Genomic DNA, 12,669 nt, shown 5'->3' on the forward strand with positions numbered 1-12,669 from the left:
AGGGAGTGTAGGTATTTGAGTTCTGGACTAGGTAACTTTAAGCCTAGTGATGGCAAATGTGATGGAATTCCAGTGCTGCCTTTGCCACTCGGAAGCTGTGCTACTGTGGGCAAGTTGCCTAATCTCCCTGAGCTTCAGTTCCTTCATCTATAGAATGGGGATCAAAACAGTACTGAGTAAGCTAAACTCTTGATATAGCACCTCAAATACAGCAGACACAATAAATATTGTTACTGTAGATTTTTGTTTTTCAATTTATTAATTTCAATTTTTATTTTTACAAATTCCTTCCCTGCATTTATGTTTTGCTATTGTTCTTCAACTAGTTTCCTGAGATGAATACTTAATTATTTTATTTTCAAGCATTCATGTTTTCTTTTAGGTCTCTAAAGATATAAATATTTCTTGGAATTGTGTTTTGGGTTAAACTATAGGTTTTGTTTGTTACATAGCACTTTTGTATTTGTATAGCTTTAGTCTGTACCTTTTGTTTGGATTTCACCTTTCATTGGAATAAAAGTTTTAGAATCCCAAGGAGTTAGAATTACATTATACACTGAGAATGTACCCTTATGATCTCTACATTTTGAAATCTGTTGAGATGCTTTTTGTGGTCTAGTTCACAGTAAATTTTTATAAATAAAATTTCCATAAATGTTGGTAAGTACTGCATATTCTTTTTTAGGGGCATATGTACAAATATACACAAAATTCAAGGATAATAAGTGTTATCCAAATCCTCTATTTTAAAAAATATTTATCTCCTTGACATGCTGATTTTTAAAGTCTCCCAGCATGACTGACATTTAGTTGGATGGTAATTTTAATTGGATTTCTATTGGTTTTTGCTTTATATACTTTATTGCTATTTTTAGTTATCTAAATTTTTAAGTATTATCATTCTTTAATGATTATGCTTGTTAACAATATGAATCACTCTTATATGTCTTTTTAAATTTTTTTTGCCTTGAAATTGGTTTTGTTTGATTTTAATTCTGCAGCTGTTACTTTTTCTTCATTATTATTCTCCTTCACATCTTCTTTCAATCCTTAATTTTCAACTTTTCTATGTCATTTTGATTTGATATGTTGCTTGTAAATCATGTTTAGCTGGATTAAAAAAAAATAATCTGAGAATTTCTGTCTTACCACAGTCAAGTTTAAATAATTTATAACATTTATTATTATAGTTGACCTGACTTAGGACATGAATAGATCCTGTCTGTACCCTGCCCAAAAAACCCTGCAATGCTTCCAATTCCATCTGGAATGAAAGTCAAAGTTCTTCCCATAGTCTGTAAGGTCCCACAAGACCTGTACTAGCCTTCTACATCCCTAACCTCACATCCTGCTACTCCGTCCCCTTCACTTGTTCCACTTCAGCCACACCTTCTCCTTGTTGTTCCCTGAATACATCAGACCTGCCTGCTTTAGAACATTTCCTGTTCCCCTGGCCTAAAATGTTGTTCTTTAGAATTTATGTGGTCAACCTTCTTACCTCTTTCAAGTGTGTGTTCAAATGTCAGCACCTTTAATGAGGCCTACCCTGACTTCCTATTTAATATTATAGTCTCCCCTTCCCCCAAGCTCCACCTCCAAGGCTCTCCCAATTTTCCTTATCTTGTTCTCCTTTATTGCAAAGCACTCATCATTGCCTTCTAATATACTTTTAAATTCACTGTCTCTGATGAAAGAATGCGAGTGTCACAAGAGCAAACGTTTTTGTTTAGTTTACTAATATGAAGGTACTTCAGAAAGTTTGTGGAAAAATAGAACTAAAAGTTAATAATAATCTTTCCATAAACTTTCTGAAGACCCCTTATACATCTTCAAAATCACTAGAATAGTGCCTGGAACATAGTAGGGACTCAATAAATGTTTACAGAATTAAAAAATCTTACCACTTTAAAGGGATTTTATGATTTTTGAGGCTAAAGGTCATTACTTATGTTGCTACTACCTTCCAACAGAACCTAATACAGTTGCTAATTTTAAGAAACAAATTATTGCTGTATCTACCCTAGACTGATTAACTCACATAGCAATGGCTTGGGTATAGCCTTCTACTTCAGAATAACAATGACAGTCTTAGTCTAAACCTAGCTAGGTATCTCAAAATATGTATGGGTAGCTACTAAAGGAACTAGCACACATAATATAAATGGTCAAGAGTGGATAAACTATTGTCTCCTGATAATTGACTGAAGCTGTATTTATCACTATGCAACTGGACTTTTAAGGCTGTTAAGACTTGGCTGGCTATAAAGGCTACAGAGGGTACTGCAGGCAAGAAGAATGACAGCAAAAACACAAAGAGAGAGGAAGCTCTTACCCAAAGGTGGTGTGAGTTAATGTCTCCTTCGATCTATCCTAGTCCCCCTTTGTGGTGGTGGTGGGGAATACCCACCCTTCCTTTGGGGCAGCAAGAGGGCAGGGAAAGCAGCCATCCCAACTACTAAGTGCCCTAAGCTAATTCATTATGATGATGTGCCCTTCTGATTCCTAGTCTCAAAATTTTGCCCTTCCTAGACAAAGATAGCCAACAGATAAAGTAGTTGAGGCAACGTGAACTAAGGAATACTTGCTTATTTACATGAAATACACAGACTACAACTATGTGTGAGCAGGACATATTCTAAGTTGTCAATACCCAAGAAGTTCCCTGGATGAGAGGCTCAGCATAATTTCCTTGACTTATAACCCAAGTACATCCCCTCAAAATTTCATAGTTTTTCCGCTATGCTAAGCCTCCCCAAGCTTCTTGTTCTACTCCTAATTACTATTGTTTATGACAGTTGCATGTGGATTTCTCACTATAATATTATTAAATAGAAGGCAATTTTGAACCAGAACAACAGGGAGTAATGCTTACTCCAGTCCCTCTCTGTGGGACCTCCATTATGACTGGTGTCTCCAACTGTGCTCCTGGCTCATCTTACTCTCATGGTTGAAAAAAATGTAAACACTGGACAGTTTCCTACTCATTATCTAAATTTAATGACTTATTGCATTCTATGTCTACTTATCCAGCTCCTATAGAATACACTTAATTTCTGGTCAATACTATCTGACAGTTTACAAATTAGGCTAGTTTGTGGATAGACTGCAAGCAGGTTACGCAGTTAGAGAACTATGGAAGCAAGGGAGAGTGAAAATTAAAAGGCAAATTTGGAATGTTTGAAGTTAGGATGAATAGATGCCGAGTGATAATATTAACAAAAGAAAGTAAGTTAGATTAGAGGAAGAATTTGATAGTTATATCATTAATTTTTAGACATGTTAAGTTTAAAATGATGGTGTGATATCCATGTGGCAACATTCAGAAGTCTGTTGGAGGAGTAAAACTGTAACTAGATAAAGAGCAGATTGGAATAACATTATGGGTCTTTCACATGCAGGTGATACTATAAACATAGAAATGACCTCTAAAGAAGAATCTCTTAATATTATGCACTGAAAAGAGCACAATATCACTTCTATAATATTCTTGCCAAAAAGGCATACTTGAACTTAGTGATGAGGAAACTTCAGCCAAACCCAAATTGAAGGACATTCTTCAAAATAACTGGGCAGCATTCTTCAAAAGTGTCAAGGTTATAGCAAAGAAAGACTGAGGAAATGTCACAGACTAGAGTGAACTAGAGACAGGAAAACTAAGTGCAGTGCAGGATACTAAACTGGATACTGGACAGGAAAGAAACATTAGTGGGAAATCTGAATAAAGCCTGTAGATTAGTTAACAATACTGTATTAATATGGATTTCCTGATTTTGATAATTGTACTATGCTCACGTAAGATGTTAACATGAGGAAGCTGGGTGAAGGGTATACAGTGCCACTTTGTACTATTTTTGCCATTTTTTTGTCCTTAAATTTTTTCAAAATAAAAAGTTAAAAAAATAAGATGCACACACAATGCAATGTATGTGGATTCAGTAAGGAACTATTATTTGCTAAAGAACTCAGTAGGCTGCAGAGATTTTTCTTTTGTGTGGCAATAAGACAAGCAGACTGAAATGATTAGGTTCTCAGTCTCTAAACTAGACTCTTCAGGATGATATAGACCAGTAAAGCAACTGGCAGGGAGTACAGGATAACAGTTCACTAACGGACATTAATTATGTTCTTCATAATTAATACAGAACTAGAATCGCTTTAATTTATTTATTTGATTCTCAACAGGACTCAGTGAGGGAGGTAGGCTGTTACTCACTTTCCAGATGAAGAAAGTCTAGCTCAGAGAGGTGGCATCGACTCAAGGTCACACAGCTAATAATAAATAGTGTTGAAACAAGAATCAGTGTTCTGATTCCAAGCTCAAAGCTCTTTCCATCACATTAAATACCTCTATTCTTACGTTATAGGAACAACGAATATATCTACAGTTATACACCAAACCATTCCCCCAGCTTCAAATAAACAGTTCTGGATCATGAATCAGAAAACTTGGTTTCTGGGAGTAATTATGGGATCCTGGGCAAGTTACTATTTCTTCAACACCAAACAAGAAGGATGACCTAGAATACATGCAAAGTCTAGTCTACAGTTCTAACCCTGTCATCTGTTTACTGTGGTAAATGTGCAATTCTGGATGGCTATCTCATTAATTTTGCAGCCATGTTCCCCAAAAAACACTTCATACCTAGTGCAGATGCTCCAACAGTTGAGGAAACTCTGTTCAAAATGTTACCATATTCTCAACACCCCATCTGTGTAAGTGAAAATGTTGGCTGAAAAGAAATTTCTTAGGGTACCAACAGGTAAGATTTAGCATTAACATTTTCATCATGACTTCTCTGTTCAAAATTTTACAAAGGTTTAATATTTCCTTACTTACATCAGGAATATTCCTCAAACTTGACCCTCCCTCTATTCCTACTGGATCTGTTAAGGTCCTCATCTTCTTTCTCCTTTTATTAAATGAGCAGCTTCCTAACTGATCTTCCTGCTGTAATTGTCTCCTTATTCCAGCTTATTCCCTACCATAGTGCCATAAGTATTGGAACAAAACATAGATGGACATAAACATAGGCTGACAGGAAGGAGGGAGTAACTTTTAGGAGGAGAAGAGGACAGCCAAAAGAGGTTGGGTAAGAGCAGGCAGTAGAAGAGATACCTTGGAGAGTAGGAACTTCATTTGGTGATGTCAATCCATGTTTAAAAACTTCCAGTGGTTTACCACAGACAATAACATCAGATGCAAACTACTTACTTAGTCCAGCCTATAGGGCCTTCACCCTCTTGTGCTTGTCCCACTTCTGGTCAATCAAGCTCTGGCTACATCAATTTTTTTTCATATTTTCTGAACATTTACGACCCTTTCAAGCCCTGAGGATTTTTGCCCATATAGTATTTTTCTGCCTGAAGTGCCTTCCAGCTTTTCTACTCCTGCTCCTGATTTAAGATTTGGATGAATTGTCACCTATTCCGTGAAGGGCTCACTCTCAAAGGTTTAAATACAGTTCTATTAGAGTACTTATGATTTACATTGTAATTATTTATATGTGCTTCTCCTATACTAAAGATCAGCCCTTGAAAACAGGGGATGATGTACTTATTATTATGCCTTAGTGTTTAGTGTAACATCTGACAAATAGTGAGCGCTGAGCGAAGATCTAACATACTGCTTGGAATAAAAGATACTCTACCACACTCAGGTTTTATTTTTTATTGCAGGGTTCTTATTAACCCTTATGAATGCCTCACAAATTTCTACCCTTACAAATTCACAAGCCTCACTCTTTTCTGAATTCCAGTTGTACTTAAGTCAGTTACTACCATGTAGTTTAGCACATTTTTTAATGACTTCGGGAGTCTTGTCTCCCAACTATACAGCAAATTCCTTAGAATATTCTAAGGTAATTAAGTTAAGTAATAAATGAATACAATTATTCATTTTCTAATATACTGTGATCGTATCAAAGATATCATCTGATTCTCTGGGCAAATTCATATACCTAGAATGTCCAAAGTTCTGACTTTTTTGTATGTACCTGAATTTGAAGTTTATTACTTTCAAACATACCTTTTTTTCAATGCAAAATATCAAGGTAAATAATTGGCCTTTATAGAATCTTTGCACTTACCTGGGGTTCATAACAAGACGTCGGAAAAAGTAAGTCCAAGTGATATAATCCATTGCGTCTTGCTTAGATGTTATTGTACCACCAGCAATCTCCGCATTTAAATGGTCAGAAAGCACTCCTAATAAGCTATATAGTGAACAAACCATGAGCAATATACATGAACATTCATTAAATGAAACACACTTAAATTTAACTCACATAGTTAACATTCAGATTTTATGTTCTAAGATACAAAACAAATTTTTTGTATAGTTTATATATTTCATACATAGCGTTGCATAATTTGTGAACAATTCACTTCAAATTATTTGGTGGAAATTTTGTTTCGATGTCCTTTCATCATGAGTCTACAAAACTCTTGGTATCATATACTCAAGAACCTATTTATTAACCAGTACATATGTATTTATGTTCTTATTTTCTTTTTAAAAAGGATGTGATGTGGATTGATTGAGTTGTGTCCTCAAAATTCATATACCAGAGGCTTAATTCTCACTGTAACTGCTGAAAGTGGGAAATCCTATTATGGTAATTGAAAGGTGGGGTCTTGAAGAAGTGATGAGATTGGAGGACCATGTTGTAATGAATGGATTAATAATAGTGGACAGGGGCAAGGTTTGGATGGCTTTGAAAGGACAGTGAATGAGGAGGTTACTCTCTCTCTGTTCCACCATTTTTGCAATGTGATACTCTGCACCTTCACTGTCGCCACCACCAAGGCTCTCACCAGATGTGTTGCCTGGACTTTGGACTTCTCAGCCTCAGAAACTAAGCAATAAATTTTGTTTTCTTTATAAATCACCCGGTTCTAGGTATTTTGTTATAAGCAACAGAAATGGACTAATACAGTATGTTATATTTTTCTCCTGAATATGTATAAAAAGTGGGTTAGTCAGAGAGAGAATGTCACAAAAATACTACAATATTTTTTCAGAATAAGTTAATAGTAGTAATTGCTGAAAGCAATCACTGGTACCTGTCATACAGTGGGTACTCAATAGATGGTACTTAATGTTATAAATCATTTTGGGGAAATGAATTGCTAAATGAACATAAGCATTGGCTGACAGGAAGGGAGTTAATAACTTTCAGGAGGAGAAGAGTAGAGCCAAGAGAAGTTGAGTAAGAACAGGCAGCAAAAGAGATATTTTGGAGAGCAGGAAACAACATACTTACAGGGTATTGGAAGTATGGAATAGATTCTGAGGCAGATTAAAGAAGAATTAGCAAGAATGGGATAATAGAATAGAGGAGGGAGCAAAGATCTTTTCATACATTCAGTGAATAGTAAGTCATATAATATAACAGATTAGCAATATAAGACATTATTGCATTAGGTATTGTGGAGTATACAAAGATGATTAAATGTGTTAAAAGACTGGCATAATAAAATGTTCATTTTAGTTTCTTGCATAAAATTAGAAAAAGAAGCAATGTCCAAAAAAGAAAAGGCTAAGTAAGTTATGATCATGGAATAATATGCAGGTATTAAAAACAGTGTTAGCAAAGAGTCTGAGAAAATGACCACAGTAAATTGAACAACAACAAAAAAAGCTGCTATGTTGCTACTCTCAATTCACCAGTAGCAGAGTTATTGCGCGATATCTTTTTGAACAATCACTATGACATAGTAATTACACTTTTTCATTATGACTTGCTAAAGCAATAGTTACATGTGAGGTTAGGGAAGCATATACTTCAATGCAACATTATATATAAGAGGAGAAAACTGGAAACTCTCTAAATGCACATTGATAGAGAAATGAATAAATAAACTATGAAATACTATGTAATAGAAAAGATATCAATAATAGCCATATCAAAACACAAAATTAAATATCTTAGTTAACTTTTTACTCTAGTATACACAGAGAAAATTACACAAATTATACCCATTCAACTCAATTATTTCTCCCAATCTGAACACAGTTGTATAACTAACAGCAAGTTCAATCATTGCCAGTGCCCCAGAAATTCTGCTGTTGTGCTTTTCTAGTCACTACCTTGCTCAAAAGGATATTCAAACTTCTAATTTTTTTTCTTACCTTATTGCAGTGGCTTAGGCCTCTAGCACAATGCTTACTGGAAGTGGTGAGAACAATATCATTCCCTATCTCATTTTTCTGTCAATGTGGTAAATTACATTCATTTAATTTCAGATAATATATCATCTTTGCATTTATGGAATAAGCTGCACTTGGTTAATTCTAAACAAAACATTAGTAAATCAAATCCATCCCAATGTTTATCGCAGCACTCTTTACAATAGCCAAGAGTTGGAACCAGCCCAAATGCCCATCATCGGATGAGTGGATACGGAAAATGTGGTACATCTACACAATGGAATACTACTCAGCTATAAAAACGAATGAAATACTGCCATTTGCAACAACATGGATGGACCTTGAGAGAATTATATTAAGTGAAACAAGTCAGGCACAGAAAGAGAAATACCACATGTTCTCACTTATTGGTGGGAGCTAAAAATTAATATATAAATTCACACACACACACACACAAACCGGGGGGGGGGGGGAAGAAGATATAACAACCACAATTATTTGAAATTGATACGACAAGCAAACAGAAAGGACATTGTTGGGGGGGAGAGGGGGAGGGAGAAGGGAGGGAGGTTTTGGTGATGGGGAGCAATAATCAGCCACAATGTATATCGACAAAATAAAATTTAAAAAAAAAATAAATAAAAAATAAAATTAAAAAAAAAAAAAAAAAAGTAAATCAAATCCATCAATGTATGAAAAGATAATCTATTAATGTTTTGTTTAGAATTTCTACACCTACATTAATGAGAAACATAAATTTTGACATTCCTTTCTTGTAAATTTGTTATTAGGTTTTGGTATCCAAGTTACTCTGGTCTCACAAAACAAGTTGGCAAGTATCCCTTCCTTTTCTACAATGAGAAGAGTTCATATAAGAATGATGTTACTTCGTCTTTAAATGTTATAAAGAACTTACTAATAAAGCATTTACGTCAGAAGATTTCATTGTGAGAAGATTTTAAATTTTAGATTCAATTGCTTTGATGGATAAATACTATTTAGATTTTCTATTTTTTGTGTGTCAATTTTAGCAATTTTTTAAAAGAAATTTTATCACTTGATTTAAAATTTCAAAATTATTTGCATCAAGTTTTTCATAATATCTTATCATTTAAAAGTCTGTAGTATCTTTTTATTCCTGATATTCAGACTTAAACATGTATCAATTTTATTCATTTTTTTTAAAAGAACCAGCCTTTGGCATTATTGATTTTTCTCTAATATAAGTTTATTTTTCATTTATTAATTCTTGCTCTTATCTTTCTTACCTTTTCCTTTCTTTGAGTTCAATTGCTAAATTTTTTCCAAATTCTTAAGATGAATACTCAGATCAGTAATTTTTGATTCTATTTTAATATATAAATTTATGGTCACAAATTTTCTCTTAGCACAGTGTTAGCTGTATCCCACAACATCTTATGTTTTTGCATTTTCCAAAGTTTTAAAAAATCAACATTATTAGCACTCATAAAAGAATAAACCCACTAAGTACTATTTTCAGTATAAATCGGAAACATGTTTTGTCCTCAATGCAGTTAGAATATAGTTCTATATTCTACAGTTTCAAAAAGAAATAGGAAATTTAATTAGTATCTTATCCATCAAAGAGGTTGAATCTGAAATTTAAAATCTTCTCATGTAGATATGATAAAAAGTAGAAAGTGATAATTGTTGTAAGTGAAAAATATATAAGTCTGAGGGAGGAAAGGTTATTTTCAGCTGAGAAAATGAGGGAAGACTGTGAAAGGAGTAGTATTTACTGGGTCCACAAAGAAGTATGGAACAATTCTGAAATAAACCAAGAGCCTAAATTATTAATTACATGCACTTTTATTTTGAATATTTATTTATTAAATATGCTACAAAAACTCTCAAACCAATACTTTATTAAATGCTTACTATGTGATAGACACTGTTCCAAGCACTTTGCATTTGATCATTAAAAATACTCTATGAGATAACTGGTATTGCTATCATCTCCATTTTATAGATAGGAGTACTAAGGTACTAAGGAATTCAATAACTTGCTCAAGATCAAGAAGGTAAGTGGTAGAGCTCAGATTTCAGCCCAGGTCATCTGACTCCAAAACCGATGTGACTGAACACTGTATTACATTGCTTCTTTAAAAAGTTCTTTTTTAAAGTGAAAATTATAGTTGAATGTTGTCTTATAATCACAATTACATTGTTTCATGTTAAATAATTCTTTTGAGTTTTACTGATTTTTCTATAATAAAATGCAACCAGAAAAACATTAACTTGCTATGAAGTGAATCTATAAAATTAATTTAAAGCAAAATTTACCTTGACTCTACTGGGAAAGGCTCATAAAGAAATTTTTTGTAAAAGTCTTTCTTTATATCATGAACCAGAATTACAGCTTTGCCTTGGTCATCAAACTGTGGCCTCCCAGCACGTCCCATCATCTGGAGGACATCTATAAAAGAGAGAACAAGAGGTATTCTGCAATGTGGCACAGAGCACAACATATATTTACTGATTATGGCTTACTTCTACAACACAACAAAATCACATCAACCATAAACCAGAATATTTTAATAGCATGTGTCTATCTCTGATGGCTACTACTGAGTTCCCTAGATTAATATAACTTACTCACAAACTTATAATTAAATAAGCAAGTCACTATGATGAAAAATCGAGTCCCTAAAAAGGGTCTCTCTTACTATTCATAAAAGAAAGATGAAAGTTTCCTTTAGTTAAATGCTTAAACATGCAATTTGAAAGATATTACTGTTTTAAACAAGAAGTAAAACATATACAGGAAAACATCTTCAGCAGAGTCATTCCCCACGAATAAGGTGTTCATTTAGGCCTCACTCTCCTCCTACCAATGATATAAAATTTCTTTGTTTTATACTGCCGGAATCTCTGAGGTAACTAATGATTTAGAAATGACAGAGCTTTTACATGTATTCATTGAGTGGAAATAGACATTGAGTATAATTCCTTCTTTAGAACCCACTGAAAATGCTTTTATCAAGTTTTAAAATGTCTTAATAGACTGTTCTTGTATAAATTTTAGCAATAAGCTCTTTGGTTCTGAAAGTCCCATGGAAGTATCATTTCTGATGAAATATATTTAAAGCTAAACATTGTAATACTTAGTCATAATTTATTAAGTCAATAAATAGTACTTTGATTTATTTATGAATTTTAAACCATGTTATATTTTTGATGCTTTTTAACAAATCCAGTAAATAAAAGTAAATAAAAAAGCTCAATATTTTATATAGTATTTGCACTAGAAGCAAAGAATTTATTATTTGCTCATCATATGTTTAAATGTAACCAATCCTCAGAAATATAACTTATGCCAATTCAAATTGTTAAGTCTAAAAAAGGAGCTTAATGTATCCCTGTACATTTAAAAAAATTACCTGTAATGGGAAAATCCACATAACGTCTTGTTTTTCCATCATAATATTCTGTTCCCTTAATAATTACTAAATGAGCTGGAAAGTTTACACCCCAGGCTAATGTGCTTGTAGCAATAAGAACCTAAAAAATAAAAAGTAATATCTTACATCTAAGTAAAATACAACTTTTTATGTTACATTTACATATGTGTTCATGGGAGAAAAAAAGAAGTACCTGAACTTTACAGTTCACAAATAGTTCTTCTACTGTTTTTCGGTCCCTCTCATGTAATCCAGCATGGTGCATTCCTATCCCAAAAGCAAGTGTCAGCTTCAGGTTGGAATCTCGTACCGTTCCAATAATGTTCTCCATCTGTAAATAAAAACACAATTACAAGATGTAGGTGCATAAGCTTTAAAATTTTCATGGTAAGACTGTATTTGATTTTGTTTTTTGCTTTTTGTGATACCATATGGGCATAAAAATAAAGGCCTCATCTACAGTTATGATAAAAGTTAAATTAATTGAAAAGAATATCTACTTGGTGAGAATATATATTCTAAGTGATTTCAAGTTTTAATGTTAACCATCTTATTTTTATGCATTAAGGGAAAAAGTCTGTAGATAAATGGAATATGCCGTTACATACATGTATAACACATCTAAAACATTTTCACCTACTATTTCTTTAACTTCTGTTATAGTTTTGTTTTCTACATATAAATAATTAGCTTGTAATTTATTTTTGTATAGAAAGTATGGTAGATATTTAAATTTATTTTTCCTAAATAATTAACCAATTATTGCAGCAACATTGGTTGAATAACCAATGTTCCTTATCTTACTTATTTTAAATGCTAACTTTATTACATTCAGAATTACTAAATATTCTAGTTTTTGCATTTTTAAATGAATTTCATTTCCAGGCTCAGTTTAGCTCACTAAACTTTCATACGTCTAAATGGTTTTTGAAACTCATTTTTTCTAAGCAGTCTCTGAAGAGCCTATCACTTTCCATTCTATACAGAAAATATTTAATGCAATACTAATTTTATAACAACAAGCAGTAAGTCTTATTTTCTTGCAAAACTTATTCCTTGTAAAATTCTAAATAGAAAGCCCAATCTCTTTCTGTTTAA

General features: G+C 33.1%; 1 protein-coding gene across 4 annotated transcripts in view; it reads right to left on the reverse strand.

Annotated features, from left to right (window-relative positions):
* ASCC3 (activating signal cointegrator 1 complex subunit 3) overlaps positions 1-12,669 on the reverse strand; it is a 393,541-nt gene that overhangs the window by 89,183 nt on the left and 291,689 nt on the right. For all 4 annotated transcript variants that reach the window (XM_063096828.1, XM_063096829.1, XM_063096826.1 and 1 more), the window contains 4 exons: positions 11,765-11,902; positions 11,551-11,671; positions 10,454-10,586; positions 6,087-6,212 (listed from right to left, as the gene is read on the reverse strand). In XM_063096828.1, coding sequence (XP_062952898.1) covers positions 6,087-6,212; positions 10,454-10,586; positions 11,551-11,671; positions 11,765-11,902 — 518 coding nt within the window. The remainder of the gene's footprint in view (positions 1-6,086; positions 6,213-10,453; positions 10,587-11,550; positions 11,672-11,764; positions 11,903-12,669) is intronic.

Source organism: Cynocephalus volans, chromosome 5 (genome assembly GCF_027409185.1).
Source record: "Cynocephalus volans isolate mCynVol1 chromosome 5, mCynVol1.pri, whole genome shotgun sequence".
Taxonomy (NCBI): domain Eukaryota; kingdom Metazoa; phylum Chordata; class Mammalia; order Dermoptera; family Cynocephalidae; genus Cynocephalus; species Cynocephalus volans.